The 26,599-nt window shown below is 38.4% G+C and overlaps 4 protein-coding genes across 4 annotated transcripts; 3 read left to right on the top strand and 1 right to left on the bottom strand.

Annotated features, from left to right (window-relative positions):
* Nucleotides 1-68: 68 nt before the first annotated feature.
* On the bottom strand, nucleotides 69-5,862 carry LOC128398642 (vomeronasal type-2 receptor 26-like). The gene is made up of 4 exons (XM_053359891.1): nucleotides 5,608-5,862; nucleotides 3,106-3,318; nucleotides 2,494-2,620; nucleotides 69-973 (listed from the first exon to the last, which is right to left on the bottom strand). Exons 1-4 carry the CDS (start codon nucleotides 5,860-5,862, stop codon nucleotides 69-71), a joined length of 1,500 nt encoding a protein of 499 aa, XP_053215866.1.
* Nucleotides 5,863-14,379: 8,517 nt separating this feature from the next.
* On the top strand, nucleotides 14,380-15,240 carry LOC128400806 (olfactory receptor 13H1-like). The gene has a single exon (XM_053363367.1). The coding sequence runs from the start codon at nucleotides 14,380-14,382 to the stop codon at nucleotides 15,238-15,240; it is 861 nt and encodes a 286-aa protein (XP_053219342.1).
* Nucleotides 15,241-20,021: 4,781 nt separating this feature from the next.
* On the top strand, nucleotides 20,022-20,898 carry LOC128399496 (olfactory receptor 13H1-like). The gene has a single exon (XM_053361020.1). The coding sequence runs from the start codon at nucleotides 20,038-20,040 to the stop codon at nucleotides 20,896-20,898; it is 861 nt and encodes a 286-aa protein (XP_053216995.1). The 5' UTR covers nucleotides 20,022-20,037.
* Nucleotides 20,899-25,728: 4,830 nt separating this feature from the next.
* On the top strand, nucleotides 25,729-26,583 carry LOC128398641 (olfactory receptor 13H1-like). The gene has a single exon (XM_053359890.1). It carries the CDS (start codon nucleotides 25,729-25,731, stop codon nucleotides 26,581-26,583), a length of 855 nt encoding a protein of 284 aa, XP_053215865.1.
* Nucleotides 26,584-26,599: the final 16 nt, after the last annotated feature.

Raw genomic sequence — 26,599 nt, 5'->3', positions numbered from 1 at the left:
AAAGTCTTTATTGGAACCGCCCCCCCTCCAAAAGAAGAAAAGAAAAACATGTAACAAACAAAAACTAATCAATAATTTCCCTTTTTTGTTAGCACCATCTTAGTATTGAAATCAGCCCTGAAAATAATGATGTAACATTTGGGGAGGAAGATGCAAGCCAATAGCCCAGTATTTGAGGCCAAGATGGCAAAAAGCTCCACAGCCACGATATATTTTCCCTTGGTGCTTAGGTAACCTGGGATAAAGGAGATCCAAACACTGCAAAACACCAGCATGCTGAAGGTGATAAATTTTGCTTCATTGAAAGTGTCAGGCAATTTTCTGGCTAAGAAAGCAACAGTGAAGCTGATCATGGCTAGAAACCCCATGTAGCCCAAGACACAATAGAACATGGTGATGGAACCTTCATTGCATTCCAGTATGATCTTCCTAGGCTGTGAGTGCATGTCAACATCTGGGAATGGTGGAGAGGACAACAACCATGCAATACAAATACACACTTGTTGGAGGGAGCAGAAAAAAACAATGGAAGTAGCCACTTTTTGGCCCAGCCATGTCCTAATCCTGTTGCCTGGCTTTGTGGCCAAGAAGGCCAGGACCACAATGATTGTTTTTGCCAACACACAAGAAACTGCCACAGAGAAAATGATGCCAAAAGTCATTTGTCGAAGAAGGCAGGACACCTTCCCAGGTTTGCCAATGAAGAGCAAACAAGAAAGATAGCACAACAGGATGGAAATGAGAAGAACACAACTGAGGTTCTGGTTATTGGCTTTGACAATGGGCGTGTTCCAATTCTTTAGGAAGGTTTGTATCACAAAACAAGTGATCACAGTAAAGGAAAGAGCAACACTAACCAAAACAATCCCCAAGGGCTCTTGATAGGACAGGAAAGATATAACCTTAGGGATACAGTGGTCATGGTTCTCATTTGGATAGTGATCTCCTGGGCACTTGACACAATGAGTTGCATCTGAAAGGAATGAATAGGATATATCATATAAATGACAGCATTTATGCAGAAGGGAAGAAATGGCATAATGTTTAATTAATACTGGACAAAAATGGCTCAATCCACATGTTTATACTAAGCATAAGTATAAACATTTTAAGAAATTTTCATTTTAAGAAAGTGTGGGAAGGATTATTTGCCCAATTTCTATCTTCAGCAAAGAAGCTGAGGGTGAACTGCAAGAATGGATAGTGAATGCATGTTGTTGTTTAGTCATTTAGTCGTGTCCGACTCTTCGTGACCCTATGGACCAGAGCACGCCAGGCACTCCTGTCTTCCATTGCCTCCCGCAGTTTGGTCAGACTCATGTTTGTAGCTTCGAGAACACTGTCCAACCATCTTGTCCTGTCGTCCCCTTCTCCTTGTGCCCTCCATCTTTCCCAACATCAGGGTGTTTTCGAGGCAGTCTTCTCTTCTCATGAGGTGGCCAAAGTATTGGAGCCTCAGCTTCACGATCTATCCTTCCAGTGAGCACTCAGGGCTGATTTCCTTAAGAATGGATACGTTTGATCTTCTTGCAGTCCATGGGACTCTCAAGAGTCTCCTTCAGCAAGTACATACATACATACATACATACATACATACATACACTAAAGAAATAAATTTAACAAGAAGGGAACAAAAATATGAGGGATGGGCTAGGAACATTCCACAGCTTAGCCATCAGCCTAGTCATACCACAGCCTGGTTTAATATATTTGATGGTCCAAAATGTGGTTCTTGACATATGTATCACAAATCAAGTTATTATTAGGAGATGCTTATACTTCCATATCCTTATCTATCAGGTTGGATGGGATCACTCGGAGCAGTCTGCAACTATTAGGGGATGGGGTACCGAGCAGGAAGGACCAGCATGTATCGGGGGAGGGGGGGCTGAATGAAAAGGCTGGAATCTACCCTGATCACTGGAAGAGGATAGCAGCCCATCGCATGATTCATCTTTTTGTTTGTTGTTAAGGGGCAGAAGCAGAGCCACTGATTTCATCTGCACAGCTGCTCCTTTATGAAGCCACCTCTCTGAGAGGGAGGAGGGAGAGCGGAGCAACATCTCTTTCCTCTGGTGGCTGTATGCTAATTAAAGTAAGACCTACCTATAAACTAGTTCAGAATAGGTCCAGGTTAACCTCTGGTTTAGCCCAGGGTTGGTTGCCCTGGTTAGAGACTCCTAGATTCTGTTTCTGGGGGAAAGGGGATGAGTAGGTATTGGGGACTCTTTGGTTCTATATGTATATACTTCTCTCTATGTTAAGAAATCCTCAGTTCTCTGGATAACCTGGTGTCAGCCTATATAAACTCTGTCTTGCAGTATGTGAATCTTTAAAAATCGCAAATTGTAATTCCTTGGGGGCCTGCATAGGTTTAGGAATGTACGGCACAAGAAGGAGCTTTTTGCCCTTTCCTGGTCCTGACAAAGTATATAAAAACATGAAACACATATTTGACCCCCCCCCCTTGCATAGCTGTGTACTGCCACATACCCTTCTTGTTGGAAATCATGTTTTCTGAGCATGCAGTGCAGTCATAACAACAGAGTGGTTTGCCTTCTTGAACTATCTTGCTCTGTCCAATATGGCAGCTTTCAACACATATGGAATGTGGTGGCACCTATTCATAAAAAAATGTATGAGTCCAACCATACTTACCCCAGGAATCCAGTATTCCTACTTCTCTGGTCTCCTTTTATAGCTTGGACGCAGACCAAGGGAGCACAATTTACCCTCTGTTCTGTTCCCTGGCTGTACTCCTAGGAGCTGATTGGCTCCCAGAGCAAGCAGAGGCCCAAGCCCTGCCAGCCAGGAAGCAGCCCGGTTTCCAGCTGCTTACTGCAATAAATGAGCAACTCTGTCTGCTGTGGTGAAACACTGAACCTGAATATGTATAGGGTGAGTCTTTTAAAAGAGGCTCTGTGGATACAGAGTACACATGTTCCACGGGGCCTCTTTTAAAAGACTCACCCTGTATAAAAGAAGCCTAGTTTCATTGCACCAGTCTACCTCTGTGGGGCTCAGAGATTATTAAAGACAAATAAGAGGACTTAAGGTTCTATAGCAAGAGTGCGGATAGCAGCTCCATCCACAGTTGATTCCTACCTGCTTCAATCTTGTATTCCACACAATGGCATCTTTGATAATGCTGAAGTTCTGACTTGATGAAACCCTTCCAACCAAGACTTTTAGGTAGGTCTCATTGGGGAAAGTGACCCAGTTGATGATATCATATCCAATGGACAAATCCTTCTTCTCAAAAAAGAATTCCTGGGCAGCTCCATTGTTAAAGCGGATGTTTTCCAGGAAAGCATGGAGCTGGATTGGAAGAAAATAAAACGAGTTTTATAAAATGGTAGCCATAGTTTCTGCATGCCCTCAATATGCCATGAGGTCATTTACAAGCATTTTAAATTATAGCTGAAGTGAAGTACAGAGAAAAGTTCAAAAGCTGTCTGTTACCTTATTTCCACACATTATGGGTAGCAGTTTTATGATTTAATTCTCTCCAAGTAAAGACCACGATTCGGTACCTGGCCTACCTTTTGTTCTAAACAGAGACAACAAGCAGAGATTTTTCTTTCTTTGTCAGCAAGCACAGTGAATGCTGATATAGATCATTCCCCCCCCCCATGGATGGGGGCATATACCCATACAGTTTTGTGTTCCTTTTTCTTTTCCCAGTATTTTGATGTGTTAGCCATGCTGTTCTATTGCCTAATAACTATGGTAGCCATTTTGTAACTGGTGCCCACAACATGTTCTCAAAACTGTGGATTACAAATAGGTACTCCCAGCCTTAAAGTGATTAATTTACCTGCCATGGGTGAACATTCACAGGCTCCACATTGACTTTATGCAACATAGCTTTTGGTCTGGAAAAGTATATAGCATGCAAAGCATGTGCCACAGCATAGACACCATTGTAGATACTGTAGCTCTCACCAGACATATCCATCTCAAAAACCTTGGAAGGAAGATCTTCTAAATATTCCTCTCTACAGTTTTCACACCGTAGCAGTGCTAATCGCCAGAAGAAACAGAGGAACATACTTAGTGTTTTATCAAACTTTACATTCAGAAGGAAATCATGGAAACCTGGAACTGTATCTGTGTGGACAGAGAAGGAAAATGCACCAAAGAAAATGTTTCTGCCAATCAATTCTCCCTTTAAGAAGGTGCTGAAATACCACTGAAGCGGCATGATCCAAACCTTCCCTACATTGGTGTTCATCTTGAATTCATTTATTTCCATCAAGTGTGTTAAGCTATTCGACAACAGAGCATCCGCCTTGAGAATAATCACACTGGCATTGCTTGAAATAAGTATTTGCATTAATTCCATGATTATTTCAGTGCATTCAGGTTTCCAGTAATTATTAAGAAGAAAATGAGTTACTATTTCCCTTATCAAGAAGGCAATGCATATGTTGTTGTGGATAAACAAAGAAGACAGCTTCTGTGCAAAGCTTTCCCCTGCATCATCATCAGATACAATGAGGCCAACCCATGTCCATCTAAAATGCAGGAGTAGCTGGATGATACCAACATGATGTATGGTTTCTCTTGGTGCTGTCCAGTATGAAAAAGGGAAATCACTTTTATCATTCACTGTAGCTTCAAATGAGTCAAAGGTGATCTAACAAATGAGCAAACATATGTTTTCCTTTAAAACTCAAGATTTTTAAAAAACTGCCTTTATAAGCATCTGCAACCAAAAGACCCCATCCAGGTGATGACTATGTTCACACATGACATTCAAAAAGTATACAATTTGTGAATTTGTTTACACAATAGTTGAGCTATACACTTACTGTTATTCACATTTAATTTTCAATGAGTGTACAATCTGTGAACAAAACAATGATATCTGTAAGAATAGGAAATGTATCCTCCATTAATACACCAATTTTCACAAATGTGCAAGGATCCCCCCTTTTTTTAGATCTTAGGAAATGCTGAATGGAAAAAATCTTTCTTTTAATGTTCTAGATACTTCATTTCAAAAGTTGATCAATAGCTCTGCTAAATAAAGATTTACAACACCTGTCTCTGCTAAACTAGTACCTAGTATATAAAAGTAAGCCTAGGGCTCTTGCAAACCAGTGTTCTTGTGGGTGTAATCTGCAATATGGTCTTGAAACAAAAACAGTGTGTTGGTAGTAGATTAATTCTGCTTAATTGCTTTTTCTGTGATATATCCAATGTATTTACATTATTGCCGTTAAAGTGAGATAGAACAATCCAGAATATTTTTGGTATAAGAAGGTACAGGATTTCAGCAGATGTACCATGTGCATGGCTCAAAAATTGATGTTTACCTTTTAAAATTATGTTTACTTTTGAAATTATGATTATCTATATGTCAATTAGAAAGAAAATATAAACTATTCTACAAACTTTTTGCATTCTTTATTTATCTTCAGGTTGTTCCTAAAGAAGAAAATGCAGTTTCTTCACATTCTTCACATTCTTCACAAACAGATTGAGCTTCCCAAACTATTAATAATCAGCACTTATGTGAACCAATTACATTTTTCCTATATCTTTTTTTTTCAAAGAATGAAAAATTGAGAGGGTATAACTGAACAGCAAGCATGCACATACCTGTGGAATTTTGAAGTTACTTAAGATGGAGGCCATCTGCATGGAGTATTCTGAAGTGAGTCCTCCAGTAACAGAAAATACATCTTTCCTACCACACTTGTAATTTGGTATATTATTTTTCTGCTTGAAAAGTAGATCCAGGGTGGCCTCATACGTTCTTCTTGAGTTATATAGGTTGTCAAAGATATGGAACCCCAGTGTGATATTGGGCAACAGCCGTGGGTTATTGTTGATCTCATTAATGGCAAAAATCATGGCGAGGACATGTTGATAATGTTTAAACTTTATGCTGCAATGAGGTTCACAATGAGATTTACAAAGGTCAATTAGATATTATGCATTAGCAGACTGCAAATAGTCAAGGAACACACACAGAGAATGGGATAAAATTAGGGCCCCTTATTAAAATAATATAAGAACATAATGAAGTCATAAAAATTCATAGTGGGCAATGAAAACTATGTGAAACCCAATTCTATCAGGCTCCTTATCATATTGACTGGGTGAGCTTACCATATGGCGAGTTGGTTCTGAATTCTAACTTTCACCTTTTGGCACTCTTAAGAAGAGGATACAAAACCCCAAAAGAGTGATGCAGGCTATCCCCAAAAGTGATCCACATCCTGCTCCATGGGCCACAAAGCCCAATGTGTAAGTGTCTGAGATCATTATTCATCTCAACATGCCTCAGAGTACTCACCATCTGTTTCAACCTCTTCCGTTGTCCACACACACATGCCCCCAAATGAAGACAAGTCCCTCATTTCATTTACCTTCCAGCTTGGTGGTGTTTTTAATTACTGAAAAGCTATTAGACAACTCCCTAATAGCTTGAGAAAGGCAGGTTACTATCAGAAAAGAAGTGTGAATTTTGATTCAGCATCTCCAGGCAGAGTTGTTGAACTGAGTCAGACAAATGGGGATTAAGGAAAATATTTTCTTGTAAACCTGGGACAGATCCAGCCAGAATTAAGCACTTTGTCCTAATGATTAGCTTGCTGCCTTTGGATCAGCTGGACTTAACAATTGTCTGGTTATTGCCAGTGGAATTGCCTATTTTTAAAGCATGGTGGGCAGGATACCATATTTTGGGCAGGAAGGGTGTCATGCACTAATTTCTCTTCCTCCCTCCCTCCCATTAAAGTGTGCTGTTTTGAAGGGCTTTTCCTAGGAAAATTGGGGATGGGGTCAAAATCCTACACTATTGTGCCACCCACAGTGGGTAGGTCTTTAATAAATGTATTACAAGTAGAAATTGGAATTATACATCTTGCCCATTAACATCATATGAAAAGCAGAACTTTGTAGCATTCCACACACATCTGCTGTGCAATTGTTGGCATATGTAATATTAAGTAGTAAAAATGATTACTAGTAAAAAATCATATGCAAAACTTACAGAGGAAAATCATGAATTCTGTATGGAACGAATGTAAAATTGAGCAAATATACCCCATGTTGTATAAGAGAAAGAATCCCACCGATGATCACTTCTCCAGGCTTATACAAATGGTCTTGGGTGTTTGTGCATTTTTCTGACGTTTTCTTGCAAGCAAAGGGAGGGAGCTGTAGCTGCAACAGCAGCAGCAACAGCAAGCACCTTAATTCAAATACATGCCTGCCCATACCACAACTGCACAACGGCATGCTTTGCCACACAAAAAGCAGCAACTGTAAGAGGTCAATTTATCCCTTCTGCATGTGTCACAACAAACACACACCCTCCAACCTATGCAGCACATTGTAACCAGTACTTAAGTGAGCTCAAAATTTGAAGCACTTGTTTTTAATCTCTCCGTCTCTCTTTTTTGATTACAGATTAAGGAAAAACAATAATAGTGTTTTTCATAATTACATAGTGGATAAACATCTCCCTGATGTCACAAAGGGCGAAATACTTGTTTTTCCTTCCTTGTTTGCAACCTTCAGAGGGGCACATGCCAGTAGTGCACAGGGGCAACTGAAAAAGTGGGCGAAGCAAGGCATTCAGATTTTACTTTTGTTCAGAAAATTAGTTTCTACACTCACACACCCCTTTCTCAAGTAGGGCCAGTGATGGATGTGGCCTGGAAAGAGATAGGGTGGCGTCAGTATTTCTCCTAATATACATACTTTAGTGTACTAGTTTACCAAATATATCCCTTTTTGTAAGCAGTTCTGCATAATGTAGTATACTGCATGTTTGCGTGTAGTTTTCACTAATGTACACCTTTAATGTTCACTTCCCCCCAATATATGCATTTCAGTATACATTTTAAGATTAAAGAACTGCACACAATATTGAGAACAGTGTGAATTTTGAAGAATATTTGTGTTTATGTTTGCCTGTTGTTTCGGGAATTGTAGTTACATAGGTCTGCAATAAAATTTGAACCAAATTGAATTTCTAGTGCAGCTGTGAAAAAGTTGTGAAAAAGAGGAAAAGTGGAGGGGTTGGACAATTTGCACTTGCTCAGCGTAGAGACAGAAAGAGGCACTCTGTATGTGCTCAAAGACACTTTTACTATATTCTGGCTAGCTAGTAGATTTTTTTTTCTTTTTGACTATGAGACCCAGACATGGTTTGTTGACTGCAGCTAATGTGCACAATGATTCTTACTGAGATACATAAACTTGTTGCACTTAGCAAATTAAGTTCCTAAGTTAATATGGGAAATGCTATTCACAATGGTCTTTAACTCATTCATATATATATATATATATATATATATATATATATATATATATATAACTTTAGAAAGTTGGTGAGTGTTCTTAAGTAAACAAGGCTTTGGGGATTATGACTTTTGGGAATATAGAAGTGGAAATAGTTCCATTGTCTATTTCTTTCTTAAAAATAAAATAAATTTCTTATGTAATTTGTCTCATTTCCACATATGTTAATCAGGTAGAAGTTTTATTAGACCCTAGCTGCCTTTTGTTTATTTTGCTAATAATGCTGTAACATCAAATATCCCATCTATGGTTTCTAATTACTCCAACAATCAGGGGGGGGAATCAATTTTGGGGGGGGGGTGTTCTTACCTTGACTTGAGAAGCTACTTCCAGAATACCCCTCCCCCCCACAAAAATTCTGTCATGTTAATTAATTGCATGTTGAATGTTTATTACATATTTATATAGTTACTTTAATTCAACGACCTCAGTATGGCTAAGTTATAGACAATTGCTTTTGTGAATGAGCTCTCTTTTATACAACTCCCCATATGAACTGACCTGAACCCTGCGTTTCCACGGCGAAGGCGGAGACCCATTGAAATCACAAGCGGGAGAAGCTTGTGAACCTGGGATTTGGCTGGCACCTTTTGCGCCTCCCCTACTCGCGGGGAAACCCTGTTTTGGGGATCTGGAGCGACGTGGGGTGAGTGGCGCGGTGCTTCGAATTGACTGCTTCTTTCACGGAGTGAAGCCGCATTGCTGTTGCCGGAGAGCGCTGACTTCTTCCTGTGGACAATTGGACTTTAAACAACTACCCGTGAGTAGAACGGAAAATTGGATCCTTAAATACCTTAATTTGACATCGAAACGGGAAGGTCTTAAACAGGAAGTCCGCCTTCCTCTTTTGTAAATAGATTGAAGCAAAGACGTTACAAGCTAAAGTCTTTGAAAGCTTTTGGCAAAGGATTAAATTTCCATCGGTTAAAACTACAAAAAACCCCTTGGAAGCAGGAGAAGAGGGGGGAAATTTTGGACTTAGCGAGCCTGCAGGAGAGAGTGAAAAACTAAATTACCACTGCTCTGAACCTCGAAAAGGGCTGCCAGAAAGAGTGAAGTTTTGAGAGAGTTCATTGACTGAGAACAGAACGTTTTTGACAGCTAGTTAAATAAGAGAAAGATACTGTTTCCATTGTCCTCTTCTGCGTTTAAAAAGGAGGAAAAGTAATTGAAAATTGAAACTATCTTTATGGCTTGAGTTGTGTTTGAAAGGATTGATACAAGTGGAGACTGTTTCCCTCTAGAGGGAGCTTTTGAAACTGTTACAGGAGTGTAACTGGGGAATCGCCAGCTGCAAGATAAAAAATTGTGAGAACCAGAGATTGACCTTGGACCATTCAAAATGTTGACAGGAGAAGCCATTGTGACGGTATTATGTAAGATAAGCTATTCGTTGGAACAGCTTCATGAGAAGACGGATGACATGTCTTTTAAAATTGACAACTTGGAACAAAAAGTGACTAATTGGAGACAAAAAGTGAGCACCAATACAGAAATAATTCAGGACTTGGTACAGGAATCTACTTTGGCAGGACAAATTGTGGAGGAGAAAGGGAAAGCTGTGGTTGTTGAACCTAAAGTAATACAAGCAGGATCCTCAGTCTTACAGAAGCAAATTGAGGACTACAAGTTGAGGCCTTCTATGATTGAATCTAGAAAAAGCCAGATTTTGAGGATCGGATCCCGGATTGGACGGAAGAAGGAAAGTTGGAAAGATCCCTCTATGCAGGGATTAACTGACTTTTGGGACATGGACTTGGGTCTGGAGGAGATTGGAGTTCTGGGGGCCTTTGGATTTGGAGGAATTTTGAAACCTGTCATGAAACATCTTATAGACCTTAGTTTCAACTATGGAAATTTGGCTGACCTGTCCAGAAGGAATAAAAGCATTGTTAGGTTGGAGTTTTCCCGAGATCTGCTCTTTGGCATTAAAGAATATGAAGAAGACCTGCAGAAGGGGCACGGAAAAGAGTTAAGAGCCTCGGACATAAGATCTCCAGGTTGATGGACTATATGGAATTGACGGAAAGGACTGGCAGAATCCGAAACCAGGGAGAGGAGATGGTGGAAGAAGATTGGAAAATTTAAAGTTTATATATAGAAATACTGTAAATTAATGAGTGATAGAAAAATGGTGGAAAGAAATTTCATGGCCTTAGCAGAAAGGTTATAAGGAGTTAATCATATATAAGCATTCTAGTTTTAATGAAAAATAAGGTTTAAAAATGTGTTAAGATATTTATAATATGATAGAAAATAGAGAAAGATGGAAAGGATTTGCTGAAACAATTAATAGAAGTGGAATACAAAAAGGGAGGTGAGAGGAAGCCGAGGAAACAAGGGAATGAAAGATAGAGTATGGAAAAGGTGTGATGTATGTTTTTAAATGGTTTTTGTTCTGTTTTGTTTAGGGTTAGGGTGGGTTAGGGTTTTGTTTAGCCTAGTTTAATGTGCTTAGTTTAATGTGTTTAGGTTGTGTTTTGTATTGTTTATATATTGTATTGTATTGTTTCTTGATTTTTTGTTTTTTCTCTTCTGTCTTTTTTCCTTTTCTTTTCCTTTTCTGTAATCTTTAAAAGTAATAAATTTTTTTTTTTAAAAAAAATGAACTGACCTGAACCCTGCAATCACCTTCTGAGGCCCTTCTTCATGTGCACCCTCCACAAGAGGTCAGGAGGGTGGCAACACAAGAACGGGCCTTTTCTGCAGTGCCTCCCCACTTGTGGAATGCTTTTATTGGAAAGTGTCATGATTTTAAAAATTGCTGCTGCTTTATTAAATGACAGGGATGTATGCATTTGTATAATGTAAAACAATACTTGAGAAGGGCAATATAATTATTTTTTTTACAATTAATTGGATGGATCCCAATATATTCATACTTAGAGTTGACCCGTTTAAACCAACAGGACAAGTTAACCATACCTATATGGTCTCATTGATTTCAGGGGAACTACATTAAGCATAGCCAAGTCTAGATCCACTGAAAAGTAACCATGCACTCTTTCCATTTGAGTACTACTGCTGCTACTACAATGATTGCAATGAGTTTTTTAATGTATGACATATTAGTATATTTTTGGTCTTTGTGGAAGCTGCCCAGAGTGGCTGGGGAAACCCAGCCAGATGGGCGGGGTACAAATAATAAATTATTATTATTATTATTATTATTATTATTATTATTATTATTATTATTATTATTATTGCTTCTGCTAACATAAAAACAACCTGCTGGATAGGACCAATGACCCACATAGTCCAGCATGTTTTCTCACAGTAGCCAACCAGATGCTTGTAAGAAATCCAGAAACAGGACCTGAACGCAAGGGCCCTCTCCCCTCCTACAATTTTCTGTAACTGATTTTCGGAAGCATACTGCCTCTGACTGTGGAGATGGAGCATAACCATCATGACAAGTAACCACTGATAAACGTACCCACCATGAATTTATCCAATCTTCTCTTAAAACAACCCAAGTTGGTGGCCATCACTGCCACCTGTGGGAGAGAGTTCTCTAGTTCAATTACATGCTGTGTGAAGAAGGACTTGCTTATGTATATTGTGAATTTTCTAATATCTAGCTTCATTGGATATCCACAAGTTCTAGAATCCTAAGAGAAGGAGAAAAACTTTTCTCTATCTACTTTCTCCATGTCATACATAACTGTATAAAGTCCCAAATGCTGCAGCCTAATTCCATAGCACTGGGGAAGCATCACAAAACAAACAACACCCACACACAATGTTATATTATTATAACAGAGGTTTCCAGCTTTGTTGAGTCCACAGCTCCATTGACCAACTGCATTCTTTCTGTGGCACCCCTGTGGGGCTCAGGAGCCGAGTTATGCTACCCTAGTGCTTTCCAAATGCACTCAGTACTTCTGCTCACTAGACCTGCTGGTCGTTTATCTGGCTGAAGGCAACCTATGGACACAAAAGGCTGTTTACTTGGAGTGGACCATTTTAAAAGACATTGCCTCGTTGCCTGATGGAGATCTGAAAATGTGCATCACCCGGTCATCTTGGTGCAACGATGCTCTTGGAGGGGAGATCAGCCTCTGCAGGTGGATAGGGTGCAATGGCAGTGGCACGTGGTGCGTGCTGTAATGCTCTAGGGTGGCCTGGAAAATCTGTCACCCCTTGATCAGGTTTGAGTTTTCGGACTTCTTTCACCTAGGTGGGGTTCACCTGTCAGAAAGCGGCAATTAACATTTGATTGGAAGATCTTTATTTGTGCCTTTGGACTGGCCGTGGGGGCAGGTTTGGATTGGCAGGAGTCAGACCGTGGTAGGTCCTCCCTTGTGGTAGAAATGGCATTGGTCAGGATCAACATAGTATGGGGGGGGGGCATAATGGGCCTAAGAGGAGGGTTGACCATGGCAAACCGAAGCGTGGGTTTGATATTTGCCTGGTTGAAATCTGCACCCTGGTCCCACCGTGAGAATTTGCTTGCTTGACTTGCACCACGGCAAGGTTCAACACTGGCTGACTTCCGTCGTACAGGTTTGGAACGATCCAAACCCAGAGGATCCATTCCAGCAACCTGAGGCTTGTGAAACAATGAACTGATCCTGGGACCCGATGCCATGCCAATCTTTGCCCTGCCTGCGGCTGTGAAAAACGAATTGGCCTGATTTTATCCCATCACCATTGTACAGTCTGGTTCTTTTGCTGCGCTCATGAGTCACATGGGCAAAAATATCCTAATTAGCAGAATAGCATCCCTTCTTTGGTGTTCTAAAATAAATTAAGCATGTTGGGATTATGGCCAGTGGGGATTTTGAAGAAATAGTGAGCATTAAAAAATGAAAATATCAGATTAAAAGCTCCCATCTAGACTAAAGTTAGGCTTAACTCATCAGTTAAACAGATTTAAACCCCCACCCCAGTCTATTAGGATTGTTTGCTAGGAAATTTCCAAAATGATCTTACATCCTGTTTTAATGAGCAGTGTTTGATCAACAGCATTAGCAAATCCTTCTACTTGATCAGTTGTTGAATATCAGCCTATATAACAGGTATTTTAGTCAAGGGGTAGAGAGAAAGAGGGGGAGGGGAGTATTTTGATTTTATAAACATTTATGTCGTATCATAGGGCTGATATACATACGGAATCTCCCGGACATTACTGGAAATTTCCAAAAGGTGGTGCTTTGTTCTGGATCTTCAGCAAGTCAATTTTAGGCATATTTTTTGGCATTTTTGTAAAGAAAAGCTCAACAACTTTCGGATTGTCCTGGTTTTTACTTTTTGAAATATGGCAACCCTAGGTATCATTACAATATCATCAACTACACTATCATCAACTTTTCTTCTACTTTTCAAGGAATACAAGGAGGCATTGTTTTGTTTAATTCCCTACTGGGTAGGCTATTTTAAAAACAGTTGAAAATAATATTAACCAATTTGTACTTTAATATCAATTTTTCTCTTTGATAGCTCAGGTCCAATATATGGAACCCAATTAGATAAAGGATATTTAATGTAGAAATTAATTCAATTGCTGATTTCTAGGTTCACTTCACAGGAGACCCATACTTTTACCTGAATAGTTTTACATATAAAATCATTCATCTATTTGCTTTTTCTAACATTGTAAGCTACCCCACTCTAGGAAAGTTGGTAATAGGTGAACAGAGGTTAACTGTATTGTATTTTTTACGAATGAATGTGATGTGACACGTAAAAGAACTTCAATGTCATAAAACAAACTATTATTCTCAAAAACAGTGTTTTGAAGCCACTTTTCATAATATTGGCTTAATGCTTTCTAAAACATTGAGATGTGATGGACATGCTTAAATTTATTGTGTTTTGCTATTCTGTATGTCTGGCTGTGAAAGATGCAAACATGCCTACCCACAAATGAAATAATCTGTGGAATAATGAGCCCAAAGGACAAGAAATAACAGGTAATAAAGAAAAAGGAGATCAAGAGACAATGCATTTCTCTTTTTCAATTTCAGATCTGCCGTCATGCAGGACATAGGGGAAAATGAGACAGAAGTAACTGAATTTGTTCTCATGGGATGGTCAGGTCGACCCAAGGCAAGAATGGGATTGATGGTCCTCTTCATTGTATCCTATGCAGTCATCCTTGTTGGAAATGGACTCATTATTGTGGTGGTCATAAATGACTCCCGGTTGCACAGTCCTATGTACTTTTTCCTCTGTAATTTATCCATCATTGACCTTTGTTTCTCATCGACTGGCATCCCACAATCCATAGTCAACTGTTTAGTGGATAGACCTGTTATGTCCCTTCCACTGTGCTATTCTCAAATTCTTCTGGGTCTCCTTTTCGGAACGTGTGAATGTTTGCTGCTGGCTGTCATGGCTTATGATCGCTATGTGGCCATTTCCAACCCACTGCGATATACACTCATCATGAACAGGAACATTTGCATCACCTTTGCTGCTATGACATGGACTACTGCCTTCATGGTTACAATAGTTCCCTGTCTTGCGAAGCCAGCACGATTCTGTGGGAACAATGAGGTGGACCATTTAGTATGTGAATTCAAAGCTGTCTTTAAGTTACTCTGCACTGATACGTCTGCGAGCACGCTGGGCATGTATTTTACAAGCATTTTCACACTGATTTTACCCCTAGCTTTCATTTCTTTTTCTTATATGCGCATTCTTATTGCCATCATGAGAATGCACTCAGATTCTGAAGGGGGTAGGATGAAGGCTTTTTCCACATGTGGGTCTCATCTGGTTGTGGTGGTCATGTACTATGGCTCAGGTATGTCTGCATACCTTATCCCTCAAACTAAAGAAACTCATTTAGGTGACAAGATTGTTTATATATTTTACACGGTAGTTACACCTATGTTTAACCCTATGATTTATGCACTCAGGAATCAGGAAGTGATGGGAGCACTAAAGAGACTAATGAGTGGGAAGAAATAATGCAAAATTATGTTATTAGATGTTTCAAATCTAACATTCTGTTGATATTTCAACTGCAGTCTCAGCTTATGTAAGGGAGTGTTCTATGAAAATCTTATGTAGATAGAAATGTGCACAAGTGCAAATTGCCCATATGGCATCACAATTTTCTCATAAGTGTTGGAAGGGATGTTGAAAAAGAGGCAATTTTTTTCACTTATGGTGGTACAGCCCACAAGTATTCAAATTCAGGACAATGGTTAGTCAAGAAATGACCAAAATACCCAAATATCCCATTGCAACTTCACTGTAGCTTTGTTTACCAAATCAATGGAACAATCAACTGAAAGATTTTTGCCAGGGCTTTTTTTCAGCCTGAATTCATTGGAACACAGCTGGCAGCTGCCAGAATCTCAATTGCCCCCAAATGGACAGGACTTGCAACTTTCATTTCGGTATTAAAATGTATTAAATTTAGCATCAGCTGGGGGGGCGCTAATAAATTATGTGTTGCCAAGTGCTTGGAGTATCATGAAAAAGTATACTGTTTGGTGGGATTTTATCATATAAGCAACAAATGCAAACATATAGGACACCCTCTCCATGGTACAATGTGAAATTGGGCTTCTTTAATGGTCTTAATTACTTTAAATCTCTTCTATATATACTGTGCTGCTTTTTTGTATTTTTATATCAATTATGTTCAAGCAATAGTAAGGGGCACTCATTGTAGTAGAATTTTAAAAGAATGGGAACTCCAACATGCAACCAACATCTTCCAATAACTAGAATGGAGGTATTTATTTTCAGATTAGGATAATTCAGATTAGGATAATTGTGCCTTTTCCAAAACTAAATATAAGTTTTGGATATTTGAAAACTAATCTGTGAAACTATTGTATTCAATAGAGTTGATGATCAGAAAATAAAATATATTGGTTATTTGGGAATTGTACTGCCTGAACATTCTGAACATGCCACTAGAGAAGGACTCGTGTGTCCAACAACTGATGCCAAGTGAGAACTGTGCCCTTACAAAGCACCGTGTTCCTAGCCTATTCTCTGAGGGAGCTGGGAAATAAAATGACCATGGGTTTTGCATGTAGGGGATACATGAAGCCACCAAGAGTTGAAAAGCAAACCCCTAGCCATGAGGTGATGGAGGAGTGGGAAAAGGTCATTTAAAGTGTTCCCAAGAACCAGTACATATGGTCACCCCAGGGATACACAATGTGGTGAATTACAAACAACTCCCATCCAGCATGGCCAATTCGATGTCTACCTTCCCAAACGCTTCCATTGTTCATCCTATTGCCCACAATAGACCCTCTTGGTTTCTGTGCCCTCACTGATTTATAGCATCTTTTCCCACTTATATATTCTTTGAATATATAAACCCCATTGTTTGAGCTGAATCACTATTTTGTGCCTGTCTGAGGTGGCAAGATCAGCTGGACTATTTAAGGTTTGTAGAAATGACAGGGAGAAGCTGCATGGCACATTATGTAGTATGTTATGAGATGTGTGGTGCCATCTGATGTAAGGGGAGTTGGAGGGAATATATGGCTGTGCTGCAGTTTTGCAATTGTATTGCATTGCTTAATTGTAGAATCACACAAATAGAAAGAGAACATTGGTTTGCAACTATGGCATTGCGCTTACAGAAAAAAATCATTTATATCAATTTGAAAGAAGAAGCAAATTCATGCTTCTCTGTATCCTAACATATATAACACACCAGGTGAATGCAATTCTGCTATTTATACACTGCTTAACCAACAATGTTTCTAAGTGGTATACATAAAGATTACAAAAAAGGGCACAACATCCATTAAGATTAATCATAAAACAAAAGTACCATAATAAGTGGTATAGAGATAGGGTGAAATTCTATACTTTTCTCACTGTAATGGGAACCAAATTCATATTTTCTGAAACAATATGCAAACTGGAACACTGTTATCCTTCTGAAGTGGGTAGGATGAAGGCTTTTTCTACCTGTGGTTCTCATTTGCCTTTGTTGGTCATGCACTATGGCTCAAGTAAGTCTGCATGCCTTATCCCTCAAACTGAAGAAGCTATTTAGGTACTAAATTGTTTATATATGTTAAACGGTAGTCACACTCATGTTTTATAGCGATCCTTCCAAATTTGCACGTCTCCAAATTTTGAACTGCAGTTCTGCAGCAAAAAAAAAAAAAAATATGTCCACAAGAAAGCATATATTTGGGGGAAGTGTGTATACACACAAAAATATATTGGGGAAAATCACTTGCAAAAATGTGTGTATTAGGATAAATAAACACAAAAAATGCAGACATTCTTTCATTAGGTCATTTTTAAATATAAAAGAGCTTCCAATATGTGCATTGGATTCATGTATACTCGGTACTTTTTTCTGGCGGGATGCAGGGGTATGCATACCCCTAAACATTTTGTGGAGTTTTGTCCATTTACTGTATTTATTTTTCCCAGTTTGAACTACAAAATTGTGGTTCTCTTGAGTCAAAATGAGAGCACCCCTATATATATATATATATATATATATATATATATATATATATATATATATATATATATATGGAAAAAAAGCACTGTGTATACTCATGAATTAAAGTATAGGCAAATTAACAGAATAACATTCAGTCCCTGATTCTAAAACAAATGAGGCATTTGGGATTATGGCTGTTGGGAATTATGAAGAAATTGTAAGTGTTAAAAAAAATAATCAGATTAATAATTCTGTGCTAGACTTGAGATCTACACCCAACACTATTTGAATTATTTCCTAGAAACTTTCCAAAATGATTTCCCACACCCTTTTAATAAATCGGCACCGTTAATAAATCCTTCCACTTGATTAGATGCTGCATTTCAGTACAGAAATTTGAATCAAAGGGGAGAGAGAAGAAGACGGAGAGGAATTATTTAGAATTTATTACTATTCATCTTGCTAGATTTTATTCTGTCCTCATCACCCTACTCACATACTTGTGATATCAGTGCAATCTGGAAGATAAATCACTAACTGGGGGACGATTCACTTTGAAAAACTTATACTTCTTTCTTTTCAAGAAATACAAAGAGGCAAGTCCTTTGTTTAAGTTTCTTATTGCTATATTGAGATATTATTCACTTTTTTTAAAAAAAGGAAATAATACTAATTAACTGATTTGTACATTTATGTCAATCTTTATGTTTAAATACTATATAATATTGATGCCTACATTTAATAATTGAAATCCAAAATATATGTGTACAGTCAAGATAGCCATATTCCCAATGTGTAGAAATCAATTCCGTTGCTAAATTCTTGAATGATTTTAAAAGGACTTCAACGTATCATTCAATGGATTGCGCCTGTTGTGTCTAATTGAATCTCTCAGCTTCTATATCATCACAGTCAAAATGGAGTCACAAACATCATTTAAAAGCTTTTAAAAAATTTTATCCATCACATCACATTCTTCCAATGAGCTTAGGGTGGAATATATGGTAGCCACCTACACACTATCCTTCCAACAACCTTGTAATTAATGTTAAGTCAAGAAATTGGCCTACAGAGAGCTGAATTAAATATAATACATTTTATGGGCTTAACAATTTTTTCAGTGGTTTGCAAGTAGAAGATACATATGGAGGGGAGGGAACCTAGATCAGTGGGAGATGGTGGGTGTTTAAATACTTTGCCTTTTGTTGTGGTTTCAGTCCAGACTAGTCCCCTGCATCTGTTATTTATACTGGAAGTAAAGCTTCCACTGGTGAGAATGGTACTCAACACCCAGTGTATAGAGCAGGTGTGGTATGCATGTGGCAGGTAGAATCCAGATTGAGATTGCAGCAGGAGACTAACAAAAGATTTTCCTACTGCCTCCAAAGTATTGCCTTCACATGAATTAACACATTTTTAAAAATCAAACAATTATCAGTTGTGTGAATGATGCCACGCTTAGTTTATCCTTAAGCACTGTGACTGAAAGGATTGGAATTTTTCATTCCCTCATTGAAGTCCATCTTCTATACTAGCAATAGCTAACATGGTGTCTTCCATATATCTATTCATTTTACTTATTTCATAAAAGTTATATACTGCTTGATCATAGAAGACATCAAAGTGGTTACTGAAAGATTGGTGCTGTTGGACTACAGCCCCCATCATCCATAGTCAACATGTCAAATGCTCAAAGATAATGGGAGCTGTAGTCAAATATCATCTGGAGGTCACTACATTGATTTTCCCTGAATTATTCAAAAATGGATCTATTTTTAAAAAAGTTTTATTTGGAATGATTTCCAGTATAATCAACATGTATTCATTTGATAAAATGTTGCCCACGGATATACCTAAAGTGAAAAGAAAGGAATGAAATGAATTGTTTCCACTTTGATTAAAAACTGACAGAAGCATTGTATTTTTGTCCATTTTCTAAAATTATTAATCTATTTGCTTCCTCTAACATTATTGAAGGCTACCCTGCTCTGGGATGGTACGTAATAGATTGAGGAACAATTACTGGGTTACATTTTTAAAAACATTTTTTTTAAAAAAATTGTATCTCCCTCATGCTCTCTAACCATAAAACCAAACATTGACAATCACTTCTTAATGTATACCTTTACATATAGGCACAATACTATGCGTGATCATGAAAACTCACAGGACAATAAATAAACGGTAAGAAAGAGAAAGCAGATCAAGAGATAATGCATCTCCCTTTCTTCTGTTTCAGGTCTACACCCATGCAAGACGTAGGGGAAAATGAGACGGAAGTAACAGAATTTATCCTTGTGGGGTGGTCAGATCGACCCAAGGCAAGAATGGGATTGATGGTCCTCTTCATTGTATCCTATGTAGTTATCCTTGTTGGAAATGGACTCATTATTGTGGTGGTCATAAATGACTCCCGGTTGCACAGTCCTATGTACTTTTTCCTCTGTAATTTGTCCATCATTGACCTTTGTTTCTCATCGACTGGCATCCCACAATCCATAGTCAACTGTTTAGTGGATAGACCTGTTATGTCCCTTCCACTGTGCTATTCTCAAATTCTTCTGGGTCTCCTTTTTGGAACGTGTGAATGTTTGCTGCTGGCTGTCATGGCTTATGATCGCTATGTGGCCATTTCCAACCCACTGCGATATACACTCATCATGAACAGGAATATTTGTATCACCTTTGCTGCTATGACATGGACTACTGCCTTCATGGTTACAATAGTTCCCTGTCTTGCAAAGCCAGCACGATTCTGTGGGAACAATGAGGTGGACCATTTAGTATGTGAATTCAAAGCTGTCTTTAAGTTACTCTGCACTGATACCTCTGCTGATACATTGGGCATGTTTTTTACAAGCACATTCACACTTGTTTTCCCTCTGATTTTCATCGTTTTTTCTTATATGCGCATTCTTGTCGCCATCATGAGAATGCACTCAGATTCTGAAGGGGGTAGGATGAAGGCTTTTTCTACATGTGGGTCTCATTTGGCTGTGGTGGTCATGTACTATGGTTCATGTATGGCCTCCTACCTCACCCCTCAGAGTAAAGAAACCCATTTAGGTGACAAGATAATTTTTGTATTTTATGCAATAGCCACCCCCATGTTTAATCCTCTGATTTATACACTCCGGAATCAGGAAGTAATGGGGTCATTGAAGAGACTGGTGAGTGGAAAAAAGTAATACAGAAGTATGTTATTAGATGCTTTTAGTCCACTGATATATATTGGTGTTTTCCTATATATAAACTGTTATATTCATACCCCAATCCAATCTTTTTTAAAAAATAAAAAATAAACTTGATTTGGTAGTTTATTTAAAATAAATAGGAATATGTCCGAATTTAACTCTGATTCTCAACAAATTGTGTATATGTATATGTGTGCTCATGTACATAAGGTGTTTATTTAAAAATTAAAATTAAAATGTAAGATTTCAGACTACTTCTGTACATATGCATTGATCATCACAAAATAAAATAAATTGGTTGTTCAGGAGCTATACTGCCTGCACAGTCTGGCTCTGGAATTAGACAGACACTCAAGTGCCCAGTTCCTGATGCCAGGCTATTCCTAGTCTAGCCTCTGTGGCAGATAGGACAGAAACTATTGGCATACCCCATTAAAAGCTCCTTATGTCCCCTGAAGATCTCAAAACCCAAGCAGGTTTGTATGTGAGAAGAAGGTCTTTCAGATAGCTTGGACCTAAACCACATAGGGATTTATACATCATAAAACTAGCGCTTTGAATTGTGCAGGAAACAGGCTGGAAGCCAGCCTCTATTGTTTTACCAAGAGAGTTGTATGCTACCTATTACCAGCCCCAGTCAACCATCTGGCTGCAGGTCTTTGACCCAGATGAAGTTTCTAAGTCATTTTCAAAGACAGCCCCACATCATGCATTATAGTAATCTGAACAGGATGTAACTAAGGAATATATCATAGCGGCCAAATCAGATATATAAAGGAATGGGTGAAGCTGGCAACAGGTTCATTACTTCCAAAAGCTGTCCGAAAGCACTCCTGGCCGCTGAAGAGACCTGGGCATTTAGGCTGCGAACTTCTATCTTCAGAGGGAACGTTACTCCATCTAGGACTGGCAGAATTAGGTGAAAGCGTAACTAAAAACGCCTATGTTCATGAAAACAACACACAAAAATGCATTGCAACTCAGAAAATTGCTTGCAATATTAATCAAAACTGCACACAAAATGTGTATCTTTGGAGAAATGTGAAGAATTTTAATGAGGAAAGTTTTTTCCCATGCAAAGTACAGTACTGCAGAAATGTGGAGACCATAATTCTGCATACTTTCCAAGTGTCCCTATTTTCCAGGGCCATATTGTTACATGGACAAAGTTTATATAATTCTTACTGCAGTTCCTCTTGAAGCAAACTGTTGCAGACTACAGACTCTGGGCCTTTTAGGTAATTCCTGACTCTCAGTTGTGAAATCTTGATCACAACTCTGGGGTAGAGGAGAGAGAGGGAGTCAGAAAATGGCCCAATCTATTGTATTACTATAGCCATCTAACTGAGAGCATCAATGGGGTCTGACGTACTTGTCAAGAGACTTATTTCAGATTTTGGATACCAAAGGAGGCGTATGTTCTGTGCCCACCTGGTGCACATCTGAGAGTGAGGGAGATATGGGGAAGAGCCTCAGAAAGGATATTTCAGAAAGGGAGGGGGAGGCTCCTTCAAAAGGTGCTTTTGCCAAGAATTTCAAGACAGTCTCTATGTCTTAAAACTACAGATAAATCTGAAGCAGTCTCTCCCCTCTTTAAACAAGGGGGCAGATGGCAACAGAGTTGTGACTTTTTTGGTCATGGACCATTTGTGATAGCTCCACATCTCTCATGTGGAGATAAATGGTCTGGGGATAAATGATAATGCCAAATTGCCAATGGTAAGCAAGCCTAGGACTGATCACTGCCCAAATGGAAGTCAGCCTTGAAAACCCATAAAGATCCATGGCTGAAGAAAGCTGGGACACAAAAATGCTAAACCAATGTACTAAATAATGTTGATGTATAAATATACTAAATAATAATACTGGCAAGGATGCTACATAAATTCCGCTGGAGGAACGATCTGAAATCAACATGGCATTTCACATTGACTGATATTTAACAATTATTTTACCTTCAAGTTGGTTTTTGCAATGTTATTTACTGTGGTCATAAGTTTTAGTTATGGAGTAACTTCAGAAAGTAATGAGACATTTGGGAATGCACCCAATGGGAAGACAAAAAGCAGAGTACTAAAATAAAATCTAGCCCATTGTTTCCTATATAAAAACTCCCATTGAAAATTAGTTACATCTCTATTAATTTACTCAGGCGCCATCTGTGTGGTTTGCTTGGCACTTAAAAAATAATAATAATCCTGATTCTCCAGTGCTAATTCTTCTAAGAGTGCTCAAACTATTAGTGCATTAAAAGGTAATGTAAATTGTATTTGTATTAATGAATAGGACTATTTCAAACCAGGATTTCTACCAAGTTATTTCTTTTCTAGTTTTGCTTACAGTTAAATTCTACCTATGTTTTCTTTTTTAAAACAACAACACCAAAGTTTTAACCAATTTGATGCAACTAGTTAATACATAAAGTATGGATAGTACTATTAAAATAGATAATACAAAGAAGTAGAATTTCTTCAATGGCTTTTGATTTCAAGGAGTTTTAAGAAGGTAATGAATTTTCTTACACATTTTATTCTTTATAATAATTATACATCATAATACATGTTTTATGTATTTATATCAATTTTGTTCCATATATAATGTGCAAAATACTATTCTCTCCCTCACTCTCCTAGAAACAACAGTAACTAGTCATTAGTATTATAATAAAATTATTGATGTTTCCATTGGCTGTGTAATTTTCTTACTAGGGGGCTGCAACCACTGGTAGTCACAGCCTAAGTACTAAAAGACCAGTTAAAATTAATAGAAATGGCTATGCAAGGTTTGCTCATTTCTGTTTTTCTGACTGTATGGGGAAGGGATAAATGAAAATGTTGTGGATAAAATGTTCACCATGTTATTTTCTTGTTCTGTTTCGCAAGACATATATTTGCATCATAAATTTTCCTTAAAAGTTTACATTGTGGAAAGGAAACATGTGTCCTTTTACCCTCTAAATGGCCACCCATGAAATAATAATAATAATCTAATAATAATAATCAGACCCTCTAAATCTCTATATTTTCCGAGGACAGTCCTGGATTTACAGAAGGCATCCTAGTTTTTAATTTGGTCCCAGAATGTCCCACTTTTCCTTAGGGCATCCCTATTTCATTGGAAAAATGTTGGAGGGTATGGAGTTATGGGACCCCTGAGCCAATGTGATAAGTAACTGTACAGACTTTAGGAGAAATCTGAAGGTAGCCTTGTGTAGGGAAGTTTTTTTAACGCTTAAAGTTTTATTAAGTTTACATATATACTGGAAGTTGCCCAGAGTGGCTTGGTCAACACAGTCAGGTGTGCAGAGTAGAATTCTTCTTCTTCTTCTTCTTCTTCTTCTTCTTCTTCTTCTTCTTCTTCTTCTTCTTGACTTGGACAGCCCTATTTTAATCAGAGAAATGGAGGGTATGATAATTTAAGAAAGTTCAGTAGTTGGAGTCTCTTACTTGAGTATAAGAGACGTTTACTGAGGCAAAGTAGAGGTATAGGCTCAGCAATAGGCAGTGAGTCACAGAAGCCTTTGCACTCTAGCCAGGTGACAGGAAAGGTGAGAGTAGGTAGCCTAGAAAGAATAGTTCAGCCCTGCAGAGTCCAAGATCGGGGCAAAGAGTTCAGAACTGAAAAGAAGCAACCGAGTTGTCACAACAGGTCGGGCTAGATGAGCTTGGTGGCAAACTCTTTTGAGTGTGCAGACCTTTGCTGTGTCAGGGGAGGGGTACGTCCATAGACTAGTTCCTGCACACACACACACACACTCACACTCCTCTCTATCATCTGTCTAGGCAAGCAAGAGACATGATCAGACTTCAAATGCATATTTCAGCCATGCAAATGTACTTAAGGGTTCAAAACAGAGTTGCTAAGTGTTGCAACCTTGAAAGAAAAGAAAGGCCGGGGGGGCAGAGACCCAGAGGGTTGCATTCAACTCCTGGATCTGAGGGTCCCTAACCCTGCCATAGAAGGGGGTGTGCAAAGAAGGAAACATATTTCTTTCCATACTCTTCTATGTTTCTTCATGTCAAGAGTCTAGTAATCAACTCCTTAATTTGTGAATGACATTGTTTAGTTTCTAAACTGATAGTCACTCATCTACCTGAATTCACTATTACAGAGAATTCTAGCCCTTGAAAGTTATGGACCAAAGTCATATTTATAGTATTATGTAGAAGGATTACTCTGTTTCTAAAGATGCAAAATAGGAGAAATTAATGGAAAATTCTATTGGAAAAGGCACTACCTTCCTTTCCCTCAATAAAATAAAAAGTAATATATAAATACATCAGTGCTTTTATATTTTTGCTCTTTTTATATGTTTTTATCATTCTGTTTTACTGTTTTTATGTTATCCTTTTTAACACTTAGGGATTAAACAAAATTAAGTTGCTTAGAAATGATGGTAAATAAATGAATAAAATAATTAACTCAACCATAACAATTCTAGACACAAAATAACATTGTAAATATTCCCTGGGATCTCCACATCTCAGGCATTTTGTGTCAGCCCACATTAATACACTCATCTGAGATTTAGATGTTTTTTATGCTCACAATTTTTCCTATATGGTCACATTTAATCTCACAGTCTGATGCTTTATTGCTTCATCTTCTGTTACATAAACTAGGCATCTGAAAAAATGGATATGCCCAGTAAATAACAAATAAATTTGTTCAACTGTATTCTAATCTATTTCAAAACTATTTAAACATCACTATTTATCTCTCCCCGTCCCCGTCTTATCAGCCTTTATGCAGGAAGTAGGAGAAAATGAGACCGCAGTGACTGAATTTGTTCTCATTGGATGGTCGGGCCGCCCCAAGGCAAGGATGGGTTTAATGGCGTTCATGATAATTGCATATTTGATTACAGTTGTTGGAAATGGACTCATTGTGGTGGTGGTCATAGCTGATCCCCGGCTCCACAACCCCATGTATTTTTTCCTGTGCAATTTGTCCATCCTTGATCTGTGCATGTCATCATCTGGAGTCCCCCAGTCTATAGCCAACTGCATGGTGGACAGACCTGTCATATCTTTTCCTTTATGCCTCACCCAACTCTACACTGGCCTTTTCTTTGGCACAACTGAATGCTTCCTTCTTGCTGTCATGGCTTATGATCGATTCATTGCCATCTCCAACCCACTGCGCTACATGCTCATAATGAACAATACAGTTTGCACCGTCTTGGCTTCTGTGACTTGGTTTAGTGCCTTTATGCTAACAGTAGTCCCCTGCCTTGCAAAGCCAGCTAGATTCTGTGGAAACAATGAGGTGGACCATTTATCATGTGAATTTAAAGCTGTTTTCAAACTCATTTGTACAGATACCTCTACGAGCCAAATAAGCATATTCTTCACTAGCACTGTGACACTGGTTCTGCCCCTTGGCTTCATCCTTTTTTCTTACATGCGTATCCTTGTAGCTATCCTGAGGATGAAATCAGGAGGCAGGATAAAGGCATTTTCCACCTGTGGGTCCCACCTGGCTGTGGTTTGCATGTTCTATGGCACATGCATATTTACATACCTCCTCCCTCAAAATAAGAACACGCGTTTAGTTGACAAAATAATTTCTGCATTTTATGGAGTGCTGACGCCCATGTTTAATCCTTTAATTTATACACTCAGAAACCAGGAAGTGTTGGGAGCATTGAAGAAGCTTCTGTTTACAAAAAGCTTATAGGTAACTAATTACACTT

The sequence above is a fragment of the Podarcis raffonei genome, chromosome 13, assembly GCF_027172205.1.
Source record: "Podarcis raffonei isolate rPodRaf1 chromosome 13, rPodRaf1.pri, whole genome shotgun sequence".
NCBI classification, from domain to species: Eukaryota; Metazoa; Chordata; class Lepidosauria; order Squamata; family Lacertidae; genus Podarcis; species Podarcis raffonei.
This window is presented reverse-complemented; position numbering and strand designations above follow the sequence as displayed.